The 17,783-nt window shown below is 60.8% G+C and overlaps 8 protein-coding genes across 9 annotated transcripts; 3 read left to right on the top strand and 5 right to left on the bottom strand.

Moving 5' to 3' along the window:
* Positions 1 to 664: 664 nt before the first annotated feature.
* On the bottom strand, positions 665 to 1,057 carry JDV02_009156 (uncharacterized protein; the record flags this gene model as incomplete). The annotated part of the gene is made up of 1 exon (XM_047990799.1): positions 665 to 1,057. The coding sequence occupies one exon, from the start codon at positions 1,055 to 1,057 to the stop codon at positions 665 to 667; it is 393 nt and encodes a 130-aa protein (XP_047846808.1).
* A 186-nt stretch (positions 1,058 to 1,243) lies between these two features.
* Positions 1,244 to 1,934, bottom strand: JDV02_009155 (uncharacterized protein; the record flags this gene model as incomplete). The annotated part of the gene is made up of 2 exons (XM_047990798.1): positions 1,244 to 1,651; positions 1,767 to 1,934. The coding sequence occupies 2 exons, from the start codon at positions 1,932 to 1,934 to the stop codon at positions 1,244 to 1,246; spliced, it is 576 nt and encodes a 191-aa protein (XP_047846807.1).
* A 1,678-nt stretch (positions 1,935 to 3,612) lies between these two features.
* Positions 3,613 to 6,154, bottom strand: ENT3 (Epsin-3, clathrin recruitment and traffic between the Golgi and endosome). The gene is made up of 4 exons (XM_047990797.1): positions 5,501 to 6,154; positions 5,416 to 5,447; positions 5,286 to 5,365; positions 3,613 to 5,235 (listed from the first exon to the last, which is right to left on the bottom strand). The coding sequence occupies exons 1-4, from the start codon at positions 5,580 to 5,582 to the stop codon at positions 3,819 to 3,821; spliced, it is 1,611 nt and encodes a 536-aa protein (XP_047846806.1). The 5' UTR covers positions 5,583 to 6,154; the 3' UTR covers positions 3,613 to 3,818.
* Positions 6,063 to 8,309, top strand: CSR1_4 (Peptidylprolyl isomerase). The gene is made up of 6 exons (XM_047990796.1): positions 6,063 to 6,212; positions 6,983 to 7,149; positions 7,212 to 7,276; positions 7,499 to 7,668; positions 7,726 to 7,832; positions 7,894 to 8,309. The coding sequence occupies exons 2-6, from the start codon at positions 6,995 to 6,997 to the stop codon at positions 8,078 to 8,080; spliced, it is 684 nt and encodes a 227-aa protein (XP_047846805.1). The 5' UTR covers positions 6,063 to 6,212; positions 6,983 to 6,994; the 3' UTR covers positions 8,081 to 8,309.
* RPC34 (34-kDa subunit of RNA polymerase III (C)) lies at positions 8,192 to 10,261 on the bottom strand. Of its 2 annotated transcripts, XM_047990794.1 has the most exons (2): positions 9,593 to 10,261; positions 8,192 to 9,453 (listed from the first exon to the last, which is right to left on the bottom strand). In XM_047990794.1, the coding sequence occupies exons 1-2, from the start codon at positions 9,880 to 9,882 to the stop codon at positions 8,484 to 8,486; spliced, it is 1,260 nt and encodes a 419-aa protein (XP_047846803.1). In that variant the 5' UTR covers positions 9,883 to 10,261; the 3' UTR covers positions 8,192 to 8,483. The 2 variants fall into 2 exon arrangements, with proteins under 2 accessions (XP_047846803.1, XP_047846804.1); XM_047990795.1 differs by having other exon boundaries at positions 8,192 to 10,261.
* Positions 10,262 to 10,268: 7 nt separating this feature from the next.
* RPD3 (Histone deacetylase) lies at positions 10,269 to 13,136 on the bottom strand (the record flags this gene model as incomplete). The annotated part of the gene is made up of 4 exons (XM_047990793.1): positions 10,269 to 11,601; positions 11,651 to 12,192; positions 12,257 to 12,557; positions 12,612 to 13,136. 4 exons carry the CDS (start codon positions 13,134 to 13,136, stop codon positions 10,684 to 10,686), a joined length of 2,286 nt encoding a protein of 761 aa, XP_047846802.1. The 3' UTR covers positions 10,269 to 10,683.
* Positions 13,137 to 13,371: 235 nt separating this feature from the next.
* Positions 13,372 to 15,028, top strand: RPN11 (multicatalytic endopeptidase). The gene is made up of 3 exons (XM_047990792.1): positions 13,372 to 13,572; positions 13,636 to 13,889; positions 13,942 to 15,028. Exons 1-3 carry the CDS (start codon positions 13,507 to 13,509, stop codon positions 14,618 to 14,620), a joined length of 999 nt encoding a protein of 332 aa, XP_047846801.1. The 5' UTR covers positions 13,372 to 13,506; the 3' UTR covers positions 14,621 to 15,028.
* Positions 15,013 to 17,405, top strand: JDV02_009149 (uncharacterized protein). Its single transcript, XM_047990791.1, has 3 exons — positions 15,013 to 15,036; positions 15,089 to 16,533; positions 16,649 to 17,405. The coding sequence occupies exons 2-3, from the start codon at positions 15,163 to 15,165 to the stop codon at positions 16,976 to 16,978; spliced, it is 1,701 nt and encodes a 566-aa protein (XP_047846800.1). The 5' UTR covers positions 15,013 to 15,036; positions 15,089 to 15,162; the 3' UTR covers positions 16,979 to 17,405.
* Positions 17,406 to 17,783: the final 378 nt, after the last annotated feature.

The raw sequence follows: 17,783 nt of genomic DNA, 5'->3' as shown, positions 1-17,783 counted from the left end.
ATTCCGTGGCAAGCGAGCAGGTTATATATCTTTGCCGCTGATTTGGCCCCCGACACTTCATCGGGTGCGGGCGGGGATGATCCCGTGTAACGTCTTTGCGTTGCATACGGACGTCCCAGGCGTCAAGAATGACCAGTCGACTGGGTTACCCTATAGCGTACATTTCTCTTTTCTCTCACAACCAGGTTGCCAGTATCATCGTAGATACGTTTCCTTACGAAGATGTGATGACAATTTCTAGTTTCCAAATTGGTGTTCGCTGCTGGGGGTGCGTTCGATCGCTGCGATTGTTCAAAGCCAGGGTCGCGTGGATGGATGCCCTGGTGATTCTGGCCCCCGCGTTTGCAGTATATCCATGCACGGAGTGGCTAAGCAAACAGGAAACAGGATGTACAACCAGCTTCTGGGCCTAAACGCAGCTCACAAGTAAGAGTATAGACTCGCATCGGCATGAACGAAATCAATTGAATGTCCCTAAAGTGTTTTTTTCGCTTTTAGATGACCCAGCCATGACCGTAACCCAACCCATTATACCGAGCCCCAGAAACTAACGGTAGTAAACAAAACATTCGAAGAGTCCAATCTAGATACGATATGCATTATGTCCGAAAACCCCAAAACCATATGTCCCAAGACCCAAATCATAAACAGCAACAGACAAATTTCATCGCGGTGCTGACAACTTGTTGCCACCGCCGAACAGCGTTTGCCTCTTTTCGAGCAACCCCAGATCCCACCATCCTTCGATCCGCTCCAATATCGTCTTTCGCTTCGACTTGCCCGCGGCGGCGGCCCCAGCCCGCGGACTGTCTGGCCCGGGGCTCGGCACCGGCGGCGGAAGAAGCACCGACGGGGCCACCACCACCGGAGGCAACGCCTCGAGGGGACGAGCGCGCGGCGGAGGCTCGCTCGCCACATCATCACGCACCGACGCCGTGGGTGGCGGGGGCGGGAACCGTGGGTACGACGGGTCGCTGGGGGCCGGGTAGGAGGCAATGTTCATGCTCACCTCGTCCGATAGCGATGAGGCAGAGTCGCTCTCGTACGCGGGTTGCATGCGATGCTTCTCCGAAGACGGTCCCAGCGCCACGGTGCCCAGGCTGCGAGCCTTTTTGAGCACGGCGGGAGGAGGACGGCGCGCTGGTGGTGGTCTCGTCGCCCCCGAGTCCACCCCCCCGCGCGCCGCCGCCGGCACCGTCGCAGGCCACGATAACCCCCCCGCGGGCTCCCCACGGCCGCACCCTCATTCAAAGTCCTTGGGAGGCTCGGCCCGCGAGGCGGCGCTGCCGCCCTTGATGCGTTTCCACAGGCAGGCCGACGTGACGGCCGAGACAAAGTACAGGATGCAGAGGCAGATGCTCAGGCCCCAGACGGCCTTGATCTCGAAGCACGACGCCTTGTCCGGGTCGACCCACTCGAAGTAGTCCTTGCGCGCGAGGTTGAGGAAGAGGGAGTGGATGAAGTTGGCGGTGTTGCCCTTGTCCGGCAGGGCGGGGCACGAGAGGTAGCTGACGGGCTTGCCCACGACGCAGGCCACGACGATGACGGCGACGAGGCACAGCCCGTCGGCGCCGGTCGAGATGAGGAGCGGGAGCATCGAGTCCCAGTAGAGAATGTAGGTAATGACCGTGTAGACGGCGGCCAGGCAGGACTGCGTCATCATCTGTCAGCCACTCCCCTCTTGTGTGTGTTTCCAGAGCCCCCCCTACCCCTTCGCTCCCTCAGGGGGACACATGGGCTAGGGTCAGGCAAGATCCAAAACTTACCACGACGAGCGTGCCGACGAGGGCAGAGGGCGCCTCGTAACTGGCCGCCACCATTTCCGAGATGAAGTTGGACGTCAGGCCGATGATGGTGATGAGAGCAATGGCCTGCATGCCCCGCATGGCCGTAAAAGTCAGGCCCAAGGCACCGAGAGCGGGAGGAGCACCCATGTTGGCGGACGTGCAGGTGGTGATGGTTGTCGCGAAGGATGGGGTGACGAGCGAGAGGCGAGGCCGCGAGGAGCAGCGCGCGGTGCGAAGCGGAAAGTGCTTGGCGTGGAACGGCAGGATAGCCGACGGCCAAGTGGGAGTCGGAATCTTGTCTGATACGAGAGCCCGACCCGCGAGACGGTCGAGAGAGTGAGAGTGAGTGTGAGAGAGAAAGACTGATGAGCGTTCAAGGTGTCCGGACCTCAGGCCGGGCGGGACTGGCGCGCAAAGAGAGAGAGAGAGAGGATGGGTTGACTGCAGCAGAGACGCCTCGTCGTGTAATAGACGAAAGAGAAAGATGTAGAGAAAGATGTAGAGAAAGATGGCGAGACACAGACAGAGAGTGAGTCTCCGACAGAAGCACCGTGTAAAAAGATGGAAATGACGAGACCCCGAAGCAGAACCCAAGAAGAGTGCAGACACTAGGAAAAAAGAGACAAAGAAAGAGACAGGTAGGACGAGTGGTTGTTTGGCAGGTTGCTTGCTTGCTGAGAGAAGGCAAACTCATCGACAGCGCGACGATCCCCCACCTTTATACAGAAGTAGACAGAGACTCGTCGCCGGCCTTCACGCGGCCGTCCCAAACCCACGGCCCACCACCTTCTCCATGGAGTGAGTGCATCTCGTTTCCAAATACAGCATCATCAAGCAGCCTCAAAAGCGGCCGCGAGCACGCTCATCCATCCATCGAATGGGGCACGCCCAAGTCCCTGTTTCAGATGTTCAGCACCAACCCGGAAGACTAGAACAAGCATTCAACATCCCATAGATCCCCTGCCCTACCCTAACCCAGCCTTGTTTTGTTCTTCAGCAGGCAGGTTGAGAGCCGCCGCAGCAACCTGTAGTACGACCAACAGCCCACCTCACCCGGCCACCCCTGCTGCGCCAAAGAGGATAAGAAGAAAACAAGAAGTACCCATGTAGAGTGTAAAAAGAGACTTGCTCTGTGCTACTTGCTGCCTTGGCCAGCAGCTCCATGGTTGGTGTGAGGAATGGGAGGATTCGCCCTCGACGTCGCAGTGGCAGTCCCGCCCTGAGTCTCTGACACTTTGCCGCCCGTGTGGGCAGCCGCCAAGGGCGGGAGCAGCCCAGCCAACCACAGGCGGCCATCGCCCGTGTACCAAAGTGCACGTCGTTGCCCGCTGCCGCGATGCGTCCTCGCCACAGGGGCGGTGCGGCGCGCCGCCATTGGGTCCGGCGCTTAGTGACACAACGTACTACCCGCCTACTGGATGGGAGCCGCCCGGCATATGGAAAAGGTCATCGTCGCAACTAAGCGCCTACGAACTACTAGGTACTGTACATGTAAGGTACACTTACCTGTACGCAGTGCCGATGCGCCCGCCAGCGGGGAAGAGGTCCCGGTGGGACTCGGCCATAGAGTCTTGAGCCTCCAATTCCACGTGATTGGGTCTGGAAGCATGCCACCGCTGCCGTGTTCCTGGAGGCTGGCCATCCTTGTTAGCCGTGGCCGCCAAATGGCCAGATGAAAGGCTCACAGGTCCGGCGCCGTATGCCAGGCCCGTCTCAGACTATGCATGTCGCTTGCCTCGCGCTTACCTCGCGGCCCAGGCAGGCAGGCTTGCTCGCTTGCAAGCTTCGGCAGCATCATCAATGGCGGTATCAAAGTGACCACCAGCACCAATGCCATCCGCAACCAAGGGACATGACATGCCAATTCAATTTGTGCGCCTTTACGCCTATCTAAGGCCCAATCGCAGACGCATGCTCCCCAAACATCACACTGCTGCTCCGCCTCGCCCACCACAGGTCGCATCAGGTCCCGCCAACCCCACAGCCTGCCATCTGGTCCATCCTCATGCCAATAACACCCTTTCCGGCCCCTCATCCGAGCAGGTCGTCAGACGCTGAGCCACCACTTGGTGCAGGGCGGCCTGCCGCGGGTTGCGAGGGCGCGGACGCTGGAGCCCCCCAGATGCCGGCCGCGCTCTTCTCCTTGGCCAGCTGGCCCATGGACGCCCCGCCCGTAGGAGTTGCCGTCTTCTTGATTCCACCGCTGGCCTTGCCCCAGAGCGCGCCAAACGCATCCCCACCCGCCGCGGCCGGCTTACCGCCCGGGCTGGTGACGGGCTTCATGTTGGCCATGGTGGTCGGGCCGCTGGAAGCCGCCATGGGAGACATGCTAGACATGCTCCCACTCGCCTGAGCCGTGGGCTGGGACGACACCGTGCCAAAGTAGTTGGGCCCTGTGGACTGAAACCCGGACGGTTTGGGAGCCTGTGACTGCGCCGGCGGCGACGCAAAGGCGGAGTAATTGACGCCGCCGCTCGGCGCCGGCGAGATGGACGACGTGCTGACCATTTGGCTGAGGTCCGCCTTCTGAGGAGCCGAGAGTGGCTGCGGTGCGGCAAACTGTGTGGAAGAGGTCGCCGTTGAGGTGAGAGGGGGCGAAAGCGGCTGGGCGTAACCGCCCGACGGCGCCACCGGTTGCGTGACCGGCGTAGCTTCTTGAAAGTCATCGAATTCGTCGTCGTCGTTCGTAGTGCCACCGCCGCTTGGCCCGGCAACGCCGGCCGGGCGTGAGCCGTTGGACGGTGTGGGGGCAGCGGCGGAGGAGCTCTGCGATGGTTCGTCGAAGGAAAACAGATCGACCTCTGGCTCCTTCTTCTTCGCCACCTCCCCGGTGGTCTTCTTGACGCCTGCGCGCTCCGTCGTCCTCTTGGGCCTCGACGAAGCCGCGGGCCTCTCGCCCTCGTCGAACTCGTCGTATTCTTCAAACCTGTCTGACCTGCCGCCGGTGTCCCGGAAATCGCTGGCCTGGCCACCGAAGCCGCCGCCGTCGCCATAAACTCCACCGGAATAACCACCATAATCGGCGTTGCTCCCGCCGTAGCCAGATGATTCGTTCCCGAAGCCACCGAAGCGGCCGCTGCTGCTGCCGCCCGAAAAGCCTCCGCCGAACGACATGCCTCCCTCGACGCCTGTGTACTTGTTCTTCGTCGCGCGTGCCTTTTTGCGCTCGGACCGGATCCGCTCCACGTCGCTCAGGAGCTCCGCGAGTTCCTTGGCTCGGTTCCGAACATTGATGCCTTGGTCCTTGCCGTTCTGGTCGATAAAGTGGAATTGCCGGAGCATCTTGAGCAATGTAATGTGGCCCCTGGCATCGTCGATGACACGCTCAGAGCCGTGCTTGATGAGGAACTCAAGGAGCTGTAGGGCCTTGTAGATCTGCCGCCATTCCTCGGCCGACTTCTCCGTGAATCGTCGATAGATCATAGGCATGATTTCGTTGAGCGTTTGGCTGTCTAAGTTAGCGCTGGATTGAGAAGGGTCAGGAACGGTCCATCGCACTAATTGAATGTGCCGTTTGCAATCTCCTGCATCAATGTCGACGAGGCTCCCCAGGGCTCATTGTTGGTCGCCTCCCGCACCTGCGATTGAGTTAGCCAGCATCCCGCACCGCTGCGACAAAAGGACATGCCTTGGACTCCATCTCGGTGTAGTTCATTACGGCTGAGCGCGCCCTGTTAGCATTGGAGACGCTTGGCTGGTGACGCCTCACGAACCATTCTGGGCCTTCCGGAACCCGGCCTTGAGGTCGTACAAGGTCAGGTTCGAGACCGTGTTCTTCAAATCGTTTAGATCCATGTTGGCAAACCAAGCGCGAGCACCGGGGTCCAAGGATCAATGGGGTGAATATGAGCCGCGGCCGCTGATGCGTGCGTGGTCCAGTGATGCGTGTCCCGTAGGCAGATAGTGACGCTCGTCGCGATGGACAGCTGGACTTTCGGGCCGTCGAGCGGCGCCAGTTGCCCAACTGGGTCCAGCGTGGGGTCAGGGGACGCATCACGTGACGGCCATGAAGCTCATGGATGGACGCCCAGACGGGTAGGAGACAAAGCACCGCGCAGAGCCAGCATCAATTCTCAATTGGCTGTGAATGAACATGCTGAGATGGCCGGCATGATGTAAAGTAGATTTCTGCGGTTTCCTGCTTGGAGAATGCAACCTTTTCGACCCTGGAAAGCCATTGAGCCAACCTACCTGCGGTGACTGCTGAGAGTGGTGGCTTCGGCTTTGGTACCTGAAGTCTCAGGCCGACTCCCAGACTGCGCGGGCCGCGACTAGCCCCCTGTGTTGAGCACCGACGGCCAACTTTTCCCTTTCGTCGACTGCCAGCACAGCACAGCACAGCACAGCAACAAGCAACTTGTGACTGCGATTCATCGGGCTCTTGTATTCATACCTCGTCACTCTTGTATCAATTGTAATATCCAGGTGGGTGAATTTCCTTTGCAGCCGTCACATGCCCCTTGCTGCATGCGCAAGAGCGCGTGCTGCTTCCCTCCCAGACACGTCGGTTCGGACGGGACTGCCTCGAGATCGGCCGCAATAAGGGAAAGTCCCAGTGCCACACAACAGACAACAGACAGACAGACAGACATCGATCAGCCCGGAAAGTCGCGCAATTTGTCGGCCGACACGTCGGCGGCGTCAACCCAGACCGGCCGCATTACTAGGAGCGTCATCCGTTTCGTGGGGACCCGGCCACGCCAGCCTCTCTGGACACGGGCAGACGGCCGGGTGCGCTGGTTGGCCATCGGGAACTCCTGACAACCAGCCGCGACCCCACTGTTCTGGTCCTACAGCTCGGCGGCGGCCCAGCAACGCAGCCTGACGACGGGTCGACCGGCTCTCAGCTTGCGTCAGAGCGCTCGCTGTCGGGAACCGGCCCAACGCCCATCCATGGGGGGTTCCTCGCAGACTGCCGAGCTGCTGCGATGCTGAGATGTGGCTCGCGAGCTCCGGGGGCCTTCGTCTCTCGCCCGTGCGGTGCCGCGGGGGCTGCAGGAGAGCTGCAGCAATGGAAGCTCTCCCTGCGCTGCGGGTGGCTGGTCGTGTCAAAGCGCCCTGGAAGCTCCTGGAGTCTCCAAGTCAGCACTGCAATTCCACGTGACTGGCTGCCGTCTCCCTCGCCACCCCACCGTTTCTCGCCTTCGCGCGTCCTAATTGGCTTGCATCCTCCCACTAACCTGTTACCCCTCCAGCTGCCCTTCAAAATGAGATCAACGCTTCTTCGACCCCTCCTACCCCGCTATAACCTCTGCTCCCCCGTCCCGAGATCCTTCTCTCTTCCACAACTTGCATCTTCTTCCAACCCTTTCCGAGCCTCTCGATTTTTCTCAGCCACAACCGCAATCATGGGCAACAAGGTGTAAGTACCGCCATCATCTTGTTCTCGGCTACCAATGTCAAGAAGCTAATCAATGTCAACAGTTACTTCGATATTGAGTGGGAGGGCCCCGTCATGCAGGGCGGCAAGCCGACTACTACCGTCAAGGGTAAGTACCTTGCGCCGACCGGGCAACATCTCTGTTTCATCACCGCAAGCTTGAGAGAGGCCTCAATTGCCGACCTGGCTACTCCGCCGCGAGCTTGTTGAAGCTGTCCGGCCAACGCTGGATACGGCTACCAATCCCCTCACGCTTTGCTTGCACCGCCCCTACCCGGCATGTTACTGCGCCACGCGCCATGACATGAAGCTGACGCAATTGGGATTACAGCCCAGTCTGGCCGCATCAACTTTGAACTCTACGACGACGTTGTCCCCAAGACCACTGAGAACTTCCGTGCTCTCTGCACCGGCGAGAAGGGCTTCGGCTACGCCGGCTCCAAGTTCCACCGCATCATCCCCGAGTTCATGCTCCAGGGCGGTGACTTCACCCGCGGCAACGTACGTTCCCTCCGCCACCCTCAATTTCGTCTGAGAAAATACGCTGACATGCTGTAGGGCACCGGCGGCAAGTCCATCTACGGCGAGAAGTTTGCCGATGAGAACTTCACCCGGAAGCACACCAAGCCTGGCCTGCTGTCCATGGCCAACGCTGGTCCCAACACGTAAGTCTGCGCATGTGCCTCCGCCCCCCCACAAGACGTCTCGGCTAAGACCCGGCAATAGCAACGGCTCCCAGTTCTTCATCACCACCGTCGTGACCTCGTGGCTCGACGGCCGCCACGTCGTCTTTGGCGAGGTCGCTGATCAGCAGTCTTTGGACGTGGTCAAGGCTCTTGAGGCTACTGGCTCCGCCAGCGGCACTGTTAAGTACAAGCAGCCGCCCACCATTGTCAAGTCTGGTCAGCTGTAGGCTGTGTAGCATCTCTGTATCGGGGACCCCTTGGTCAATGGAGGCACGCGAAGACGGCAACACACTGAGCTTTCGTACGAGGGCTTGGTAGTCACCTTGACACACCTGACGCCGCAATAAAAGTTGACTTCTGAAGCCACTTGTTGTTCCAAATTATTTTGATCGTGTCTCGTAGCAGTACAATGTCGGCAAGCCCCGAATGACGGCAATACTGTATGTACTGCGATGCTGGTACCTTGTCTAGCTCCACGCCAATGCCTTGAAAATCCGTAAATTCCATGCCGCCCAACTCCGACCATGCAAGTTTTGTCCCGACAGCGCGCCACCAGCAATACTCGCCTCAAGTCAATGATAGTCCTTGGACTTAAGCCCTGAAAGACCCTCTCCTAACCGTGTCCGCCTTTTAGTCCGTTCCCAGCCAGCGCTTAAAATACTCGCAGTTACTCGCGCTGACGGGGCCGCCCTCCTCGCAGAGCTCGAAGACGGGGCACCGACCGCAGGGCGCCTCGGTGAAGGGGCTGACGTAGGGCTCGGGCCCGCCGTCGCGGCCCGTGGGGTCCTCACGGCCGGCCCAGCTCTCGGTGGACTGCTTGGCGACGCGGGCGACGCGGTAGCCTAGCTTGCCGGCGACCTTGACGGGCTCGACGAGGTTGTCCCAGACGAGCACGTCGACGAGCTTCTTGACGTCGTCCTCGGACAGGATGGTGTTGTTGGTGATGCCGCTGCTGGAGAGGAGGCGGGCAATGTCCCGCACCGTCGGGTAGCCCGTGTAGCCCGCGGGGAGGGGCAGCAGGGCGGGCTCGCGCCGGCTGCTGCTCGACGAGACGCGGGGCGTCTTGGGCGTGGGCGTCGCGGCCGTCGCGGTGCCGGACGGGCCGCCGCTTATTTCCTGTGCGCTGCGCTTCTTGCCCCGTTCGGCGGCGGCGGAGGCACTGCCTTTCAGGACGCCCTTTTTCGGGACCTGTGTCCGGGCACCGGCACCGGCGGCGGCGGCGGAGGCAGAAGAAGCAGAAGAGCCGTGGTGGTGGTGAGTGCTCAGGTAGCCGCTCTGGCGCTTCACAAAGTCAAAGACGACGCGCTGCAGCTCCTCGATGAAGGCCTCGTCGAGGTTCTGGTCCGTGTACCAGGGCCCGCCCGTAGCGCGGTCCGAGGGCCGGATGGAGGCCTTGATGAACATCTTCTTGTTGGGGTGCTCGACGTTCTTGAAGGGCGCGATGAGGCCCTTGGCCTGCAGCTGCTTGAGCGCATTCTTGAGCACCGAGTCGTGCATGTTGAGCCGCTTCTGCAGCGTCTGCGACCAGATGCCGTCGCCGCCCGAGTCGTCGATGAGCGAGTACACCATGACCTGTTCGTCCGTCGAGCATTGCTTGTACCTGTGGGACGCAAAAGCCGCCTATTAGCTCAACTGTGGTGTTGCCTACGATCACCAACAGCGAATGGTTTCGCCCCCCCCCCGCCTCCACTAAAAGAAGAGAAAGAGGAGAAAAAGGAGAGAATGTAGCCAGGACGTACTTGTGCGCCTCTTGCGCATCGCGCCACTTCCACAGCACCTGGCCCGAGGCCTCGCGCATGGTGATGAAGAGCTTGTCATCGCTGAGCGACTGCACCACGCGCGCGAGCAGCATCAGGTCGCGGTTGGGAATGACATCGAGCCGGAGCAGGTCGTCCTGCGAGAAGAGGTCTGTCCCGGACTCCCTGCAGCGGTCGTATAGCGCCTCCTTCCACACGGCCAGCTTCGCCGACTCGGCATCGCCGCCGCCGCCGCCGCCGGGCGTGCCCGCCGCCGAGACTGGCGTCGGCATCGCGGGCGCGGGGGGAGCGCAAAGGTGCCGCGCTTGCTGCTGCTGCTACTTGCGCAGAGAGAGACAGAGAGTGTGGGGGTGGCTCGAAGAGGGAGACGACGTTTGCGGGCGCGAAGATGTAGTGACTCTGACGAAACGAATGAGGCCCGGGCGATTGGTGGAGGTCTTAAGGACGGTAGGGTTGCGCGCGGTGCTCCGTAGGCGAGTCGCCAGATGATCGACTTGAACAATGACTACATGAAGAAAATTGACAGGACGCTGCCGAAATTAGGATTGAGGATCCAGGCTGGAACGTCCGTTGTCGAGGTTGGTGACGAGTGTTGCTCATCGATAAATTTTGGCTCCCCCGCCGTCTGCTCCAAACTTAGGTTGGAGTTTATTACAGCCTTGCAGGTGGCGCTAGCACCACAGCGGGGTCCTGCGCTGGGAGGGATCCGTCCCCCTGCCAGCCTCGCAGAGTCGCTCGCCCAACCTAACGAATTGTCAGGGCGCGTTTGCTAAACATTTGTAACTGTCCCGAGTGACGAATGCACAGACTGAAGTCCCGAGGCATATTACAAAAGACGTGCACCGTGCTTCAGGTACCTAGTCAAAAGAGAAATCATGAGCCAGAAATACACCTGTCCTCCCCAAACCGCGACGGTATCCGCCCCTGATATCACTCGCTATGCCATATACGCCTAAACGCCGCTTCGGCCACGCCTCAGCTTCTAGAGTACAAGAAAAGCATTGCGCATCCGAACGGAGGCTGCCAAGGCCAGTCAAACGAGACCATGCCAGGTCGATGTTCGTAGGCGGCGACTAGCTCGTCGCGCTATCAGCGGGCCCCTCGCTGGGCTTCTTGGGCTCCTCCTTGTCTTGGTCAACTTCCATGGGCTCGGCAGCCGGAGCCTCGTCCTCTTTGGCAGTGTCCTTGTCAGCGCATTTCTCGGGCTCAGCCTCCTTGACCGGCTCGGCGGCCTTCTTCTCCTCAGTGCTCTCTGGCTCAGCCGTTGCTCGGGTCTCCCCCTTCGGTGCCTCTGACTCATCGCGCTTCTCCTCGGCGGGTTTATCAGCCGCTTCAGCTTCTGGTGCCGGCTCGGGCTCAACCTCTTCCTTCTTGACGGCTGTCTCGTCGGCGGGGGCGGAGTCTGTCATGCCCACGTCGCCATCATCGTCAACGTTTTGCTTTTCCGGCTCTTTGGGCGCCTCTGCCTGAACGGTTTCCGTCTTTTCAGATTCCTCGGTGGCGCCGACATCTTCAATTGTGTCGTCGTTGACGTCGTGGACCTCTTCCTCCGACGGCTCCTTGTCGGCGTCCCCATCCTTGCGGCTTCGGGGAGTGGTGGTCTCGCCCTCGACATCGGCTTCTCCCTTACGGAAGTCAGTGAAGGTGCGCTTGTTGCCATTCCGACGCGTCGCGCCGTTGGCGCTGGCCATGTCTTCGTCATCGCTCGCCTCGAATTCGGCATCATTTGTGACGTTCTTGTCCCAACGGTGTTCCGTCATTCGAACGTCTTTGTTCTCATCCTCGTCGAGATCATCGAGCTCGGCTTCCTCTTCGTCCGTCATACCGCCAAACGGCTTGCGAGGGACATCCTGCATCTGCACCGACGGTGCCGGGCCAGTCTGGCGGAGGTTGTCGATGACGGCTGCCGTGATCTTCTCGAGGTACTCCCTGCTGTTCGAATTTTCCATGTTTGACGACCTGACATTCAGCTCAAAGTCGGGGGCGTAGTACTGGAGCATGGTCAGCTTTTGTCAAAGGACATATAGGCACGGGCCATACCTCATAGTATTCGTTATATGGCAGAGTACGCTCCATGTCTTGACCGACGAGGACTCCAGTCTCGTAGGCCCAGGTGCGGGCGACATTCCTCATAGTATAGCCGCCGCCACCAAGGACGAGAGTGGGCAGGCCGAAGCTCTTGACATAGTTGACGCAGTTGGCGTGCCCGTCCATGCTCAGGTTGAAGCATCCCAATCGGTCTCCAGACAGACTGTCGCCTCCGCACTGAAGAACAACCGCCTCGGGCTGATAGTACTTCATGACGTTCTCGATGACGGGCTCGAATATTGACTTGTAGGACTCGTCCGTGATGCCGTCGCGGAGAGGGAAATTGACCGCGTAGTGCTTGCCCTGGCCAATGCCAATGTCCCTAAGTTCGCCAGTTCCAGGGAAATACTCGCCGTACTTGTGGAACGAGACGGTCATGACGCGATCGGTCGTGTAAAAGGCTTCCTCGACGCCATCGCCGTGGTGCACATCGATGTCGATGTAGAGAACGCGCTTCATGAAGCGAAGCAGTTCGAGGATACCGAGGACAATGTCTGGGACAAAGTTAGCCTGCGCCTCGTTCGTTTTTCCTGTCGCGCGCAGTTGAAGGTGAATTACCATTGACGTAGCAGAAGCCGCTGGCCTCGCACTTCTTAGCGTGATGGAGTCCACCAGCCCAGTTGACGGCAATGTCGCACTTTTGACGGTTCAGGCGAGCGGCGCCTTCCATGCTGCCGCCGGCGCTGATGCCGCAAAACTCGAAGAGGCCGTCGAACACGGGACAGTCGTCGCCCACGTTGTACTTGCCCTGCTCGCGCATGTAGCTGTCCATGTTGTCTGGGGTGACCTTTTGGAGAAAATCGATGTAGTCGTCCGTGTGGAACTGCGTCATCTCGCCACGAGTGGCAGGTTTCGCGCGCTGGATAGGTCAATACATGGCAGAGAGGTACGCGCAGTCGGGGGGAGCGCTCACGTAAATCTCCATCTTCTGGTAGAGGTTGTACTGCATGATCAGGCTGTGCGCCAGGCGAATGCGGTGAGGCTTCATGGGGTGGCCCGTGACGTAGGCGTAGTTGCCAATGTCGGAGTCGTAAAAGTATGCGACCTTCTTGGGCGAGGAGCCATTGAGGGCGACGGAGCCCAGGCTGGCCATGTTGGAATCGCCTTCGCCCATGGCTTTGGCTGCAATTTCGAGGAACGCAGATCGGGAGTCGGCCTCGCTTCGGCGCAAGGTGTGGTGGTAGTGGCGAGGAGTGTTAGGATGCTTGTCGAAAGATGTTCCAAACGAAGGCTCAAAGAGCGCGTCGCATAGCGTGCCGATGTTGTCGCAGAGTGAGAGTGCGGCCGCGGCGCGAGATGGTGATGAAGAAGGGCGAGAGAACGGCACGACGCGGCTCGCTGGCGGCGGAATAAAGTTGGGGCGGCGAGGCTGGCAGGACGACTGCGCGAGGGTGCAGTGGGAGCGCCTATTGGCGCCATTGTTCGCCCGCTCATCCATTGCTCGGCAGCCATTGAGGCGCCCAGCGCAGCCAAAGCACTGCAACTCGGCCCCACTCCATGCAGGCGAGGCTGCGCTGGCTGGCCACGTCCCTCCTATCTCGGGCAGCGAGCTGCAGGGAGCAGTAGGCCCACACGTGACATTACTCAGCGCAGCTTTGCAGCACCAGCAGCTCAAGGCGCCATGCTCAACCACAGCAGGCTGCCGGGACTGGCGTCAGTCGACTCGCCTCGCCGCAAGCTCCATCCGTCACCGATTCCATCACCACATCGCCTCAACCCTTCCACAACACGTCGCGGATCCCATTGCCTTCCCACAATCCTCGTCCCGCAACACCGTATCAACCACTGCATACCACAGTCACACCACAATGGAGCGCTTCAGGAACCTGCTGGGCGGCGGCGGCATGGGCCTTGGAGGCGCTGCACCGGGCACGGTAAGCTTCTCCCGTCTGGACTGCCGTGATGCTGCAGTACAAACGTGCTGATTCACCTCGCAGGATAACACAAATCTCATCGACAACTCCGAGACCGTATACATCTCGTCCCTGGCCCTGCTAAAAATGCTTCGACACGGCCGTGCTGGTGTGCCCATGGAGGTCATGGGTCTGATGCTGGGCGAGTTTGTCGATGACTTCACCGTCAAGGTCATGGATGTCTTTGCCATGCCCCAAAGCGGCACGGGCGTCAGTGTTGAGGCCGTTGACCCCGTCTTCCAGACCAAGATGATGGACATGCTGCGGCAGACGGGAAGGTGAGCAGACGCAGCCTTTACTTGCGGTGATGGTAGAGCTAACCGTCCATAGGCCCGAGTCCGTCGTGGGCTGGTACCACTCGCATCCAGGCTTCGGCTGCTGGCTCTCTTCGGTTGATATCAACACCCAACAGTCGTTTGAGCAGCTGAACCCTCGCGCCGTGGCCGTCGTCGTTGACCCCATCCAGTCTGTCAAGGGCAAGGTTGTCATCGACGCATTCCGTCTAATCAACCCTCAGCTCCTTATGATGGGGCAGGAGCCTCGACAGAGCACAAGCAACCTGGGACATCTGAACAAGCCCTCGATCCAGGCCCTCATCCACGGCCTGAACCGACACTACTATTCGATAGGCATCAACTACCGCAAGACGGCGCTCGAAGAGAACATGCTGATGAACCTGCACAAGCACGTGTGGACCGAGGCCTTGCAGATGGACGACTTCCGGACAGAGGGCGAGAAGAACAAGGAGCGGCTACAGAGGCTGGTGGCGCTAGCCGACGGCTACGAGAAGCGCGTCAAGGAAGAGACGGAGCTGACCAAGGACCAGCTCAAGACCAGATATGTTGGCAAGCTGGACCCCAAGAAGCACTTGGAGGACGTTGGCCAGGAGCTTATCGAGGACAACATTGTCTCGGTGTCGCGGCAGATGATTGACAAGGAGGCGACGATGCCAAAGAAAGATGCAGGGCACGCCAACGGCGAGCGGATGGAGGTGGAAGAAGATTTGTAAGGATGGCGAGCGCGTTATTCCCCTGGGTTCGGGCCTTGCACTTGCACTGTACGACTACTAGGCGTTAGCGGTGGGCGGGACAAGACGATTAGACGAGGCATCAAGCTGCGTTGGGCCATTCACTGGGTGGGCGGTCGCGTGTGTGTGCTCAAACATGTGCAGGACAAGTCGGCTGTGTGCTGTCCTTTGTTGCGGACGGCTTCGCGAACAACGACCACAGCGAACGCCCGCGGAACCGCTTCGTCTTCACCGTGGACATTTGCAGTCGATGGATCTGTCGTCACCATTTAAAAAGTCTAGGCTCATCTCCGATTATTGGTCGCTTTTCCCTTCCTCCTTACTCGTGTAGACACGGCCATCCTTCTCTCTCTGGTCGCAATCATCACCGTCTGCGGCATTGCCCAAGGCCTTTATAGGTAATCTCGTTTCCTTTGGCTGTGTCGAAGAATTACGCTGAATCAAACACAGGTCCATCCCGGAAGCCATTTCTTTGGAGAACACTGCGAGGGGAAGAGTTCCGCTTGACTGAGGATATTGCAATCATGGGGTTGCGATCTATTCTGCGATCCTGCCAGCGCCGTGATGGACCCCGTAGGGACCGGCACGTTACCGACGATGACGGTATCCCGACGAGGGGGCGTACGAGACAGAGGGCTGCCAGCCCGGTGCCCTCCCCTGCTGCTTTCATGCAACTTGCTATGAATGCTAACGACTTGGGATCGGTGCCGCGCAGCGAATTGAATAGGACAGACAAGCATCAACAGCGTTCTCAGTCCCGTGCTGAGCCGTCCTCGTCGCAACATGGCGGCGCGCAACCTTCTTCGTGTGGTGACAACAGACGGCCGACGACGCAGGGATCGGAAGAGGGTGGCGCGTGGACGCCTGGGAGGCAGGCGACGAAGACGCAGGGCGAGACCACGATGGAGAACCCGCTCACCAGGCAGCGCTCAACAAGCACGCGGCACGTTGAATCAACGACGGGATCTCAGGCCTCTATGAGCAGACAGTCTACGAGGGCGAGCTCTGGTCTTTCGCCACATAACGTCAACGCCCTCACTAACCCGTCTATGAAGACGGGAGACTCGCCATCTTCCTCGGTGCATCATGGCAACACCCGTCCATCCCGCACCACGTCGGTCTCGTCGTCTTCCTCGCCGCTCCTGCGCCGCATCCCCGGCTCCTCCACACCCATGACGCGCGCGCAGGTCCGCGAAGTCATCGCCACCATCGGACAGCTCTTCCCGCACATGCCGTACGCCGTGTGCGGCCACTCCGCCATGATGTGGTACGGCGACACCCCGCTGCAGCGTCCCTCGCACATCTCCCTCGTGTGCCTGCCCGACTCGCTCGCGCCGATGCTGCGCTGGGCCGTCGCCAAGGGCCTCGCCCTCTGCGACCGGTGGCCTGGCCGAGAAGACGGCGGCGGTGCTACCGCATTCTGCGTGCCCACGGCCGCCGACGGCGTGCCCCGTGCCGTCCGCGTGCACGCCGACGAGGGGCTCTTCACCACGCTGCGCGCCATCTCGGCGCCCAAGACCAACGGCGCGCGCGTGCTCACGCTGCCGTCCGTGGCGGACGCGGTGGCGGGCGACTACATCCGCGCCCTGGCAGGGGACGACTGCCGCGGCATCGTGGTCCACGCGAGGGACGTCTTCTGGCTGCTGCGCAAGATGGCCCAGCTGCGGCCCAAGGACGGGCGGCAGGCGCTGACGGCGGAGACAGCGCCGACGTTTGCGAGCGTGCGCTTCCTCCAGCCCTTTACGGCGTCGCACGTCTACTCGGTCGACCTGATATACAGGGCCGGGCTGAACCTCTCGCGCATACCGGGCCTGGAGCTGCCGCCGGTGCGCGTCCGCGCGAGCCTCGTCGAGGGGACATGCGAACCGTCTTCGGGCGACGCCGGCGAGAGCAAGGTACGATCACCAGGGCAGCAAAGCCGCCACCGCCGCCGACGCCGCTTCTTCCCTCGCCGTGGCCACCGTTGCAGGCCGGCCGCAAGACGATTCGTATACGCTGACCTCGCCGTAGGTCATCAGCAGCAGCGCCAGCGAAAGCACGCCGACAAGACGGGAAAGTCGCATCGCGCCCCGGACAGCAGCCACCACCAGCAGCAGCAACGTGGGGGGAAGACGGCAACGACAGCTACGACGCACGCCCCGAAGTCGCGTTTTGGCCGGTGGCGGCGAAGAAAGCAGCCGCGCCGCGACCACAACCACAGCGGCAGCGGCAGCGTCGTCAACGCGGGCGGCTCGCTCAAGGGCGCCGCCGCCGCCGCCGCCACGCGCCAGCAGGGTGAAGCGCGGGCATCTCGTCCGCCACTACGACTCGTCCACGTTGGCCACTTTCTCCGCGCGGTAGGCCGCTTCGTCTTCATGGGCGAGATCCACGAGCTCAAGACACGGTTGCGTGCCCTGGATGCCCTCCCCAGGCAGCGACCCTTTGCACCGTCGCCGCCGTCGCCCGTCACCCCCCGACAGGGAGAAGGAGAAGATCTCAATGTTACTGTGCTGCCTGTCGAGAATGTCGACACTCTCCCAACCCAGCCTCTCAAGCCCATCATCATCTCCCCGCAGGAGGACACTCAGCCTCCTCCCGCGTGCAAACCTTCCCCCCCAGGCACCAAGCCCGCCAACAGGCGCGTCCACTTCGACCTCGCCGCGCTGGCACGCCTCCCCTCCCAGCGACAGCAGGGAACGAGCGCCTACGCCCGGAGCCCACCGCCGCCCCCTCCCCCCAACCCCCCTTCCCATTCTCTCTTTCACACTCTCCTGTTCGCAATCGCCCCAGCGCAGTCACAAGTAAACCCACCGTCGACGACCTCAACGGCAATGACGACGGAGACGACACGTCTGCACCCCGCCGCAGCACCGCCACGGACCACCATCCCGCCATCCCCCGGGTGCGTCATCCCCCTCACCGAGCTGGGCTCCGTCCGCCGCAGCCGCGCCTGGCCTAGCGTTAAGGCCGAGGCCACCACCGGGAGGAAGCGCGTGTCGTCGTCTTCGTCTCCTGTGGTAGCGCATGGCACGGATGGGAGCGGCACAACGAGCGGGAGCACGACCAGCATGGACGATTCGTCGTCGTCGTCGTCTGGGTCGTCGTCGTCGTCGTCGACAAGTGACGGGGACGAGGAAAGTTTTGATTCCAGGAAATGGCACAGGAG

The sequence above is a fragment of the Purpureocillium takamizusanense genome, chromosome 9 (genome assembly GCF_022605165.1).
Source record: "Purpureocillium takamizusanense chromosome 9, complete sequence".
Taxonomy (NCBI): Eukaryota; Fungi; Ascomycota; class Sordariomycetes; order Hypocreales; family Ophiocordycipitaceae; genus Purpureocillium; species Purpureocillium takamizusanense.
This window is presented reverse-complemented; position numbering and strand designations above follow the sequence as displayed.

Coding starts and splice junctions, on each gene's coding strand:
- ENT3 (XM_047990797.1), bottom strand. CDS start 5,582: ATGGATCTAAACGATTTGAAGAACACGGTCTCGAACCTGACCTTGTAC. Junction 5,448..5,500: donor GTTCCGGAAGGCCCAGAATG/GTTCGTGAGGCG, acceptor GGGCGCGCTCAG/CCGTAATGAACTACACCGAG. Junction 5,366..5,415: donor ACACCGAGATGGAGTCCAAG/GCATGTCCTTTT, acceptor ACTCAATCGCAG/GTGCGGGAGGCGACCAACAA.
- CSR1_4 (XM_047990796.1), top strand. CDS start 6,995: ATGAGATCAACGCTTCTTCGACCCCTCCTACCCCGCTATAACCTCTGC. Junction 7,277..7,498: donor GCCGACTACTACCGTCAAGG/GTAAGTACCTTG, acceptor TTGGGATTACAG/CCCAGTCTGGCCGCATCAAC. Junction 7,833..7,893: donor GCCAACGCTGGTCCCAACAC/GTAAGTCTGCGC, acceptor ACCCGGCAATAG/CAACGGCTCCCAGTTCTTCA.
- RPC34 (XM_047990794.1), bottom strand. CDS start 9,882: ATGCCGACGCCAGTCTCGGCGGCGGGCACGCCCGGCGGCGGCGGCGGC. Junction 9,454..9,592: donor GATGCGCAAGAGGCGCACAA/GTACGTCCTGGC, acceptor TGCGTCCCACAG/GTACAAGCAATGCTCGACGG.
- RPN11 (XM_047990792.1), top strand. CDS start 13,507: ATGGAGCGCTTCAGGAACCTGCTGGGCGGCGGCGGCATGGGCCTTGGA. Junction 13,573..13,635: donor GAGGCGCTGCACCGGGCACG/GTAAGCTTCTCC, acceptor TTCACCTCGCAG/GATAACACAAATCTCATCGA. Junction 13,890..13,941: donor ATGCTGCGGCAGACGGGAAG/GTGAGCAGACGC, acceptor AACCGTCCATAG/GCCCGAGTCCGTCGTGGGCT.
- JDV02_009149 (XM_047990791.1), top strand. CDS start 15,163: ATGGGGTTGCGATCTATTCTGCGATCCTGCCAGCGCCGTGATGGACCC. Junction 16,534..16,648: donor GCGACGCCGGCGAGAGCAAG/GTACGATCACCA, acceptor ACCTCGCCGTAG/GTCATCAGCAGCAGCGCCAG.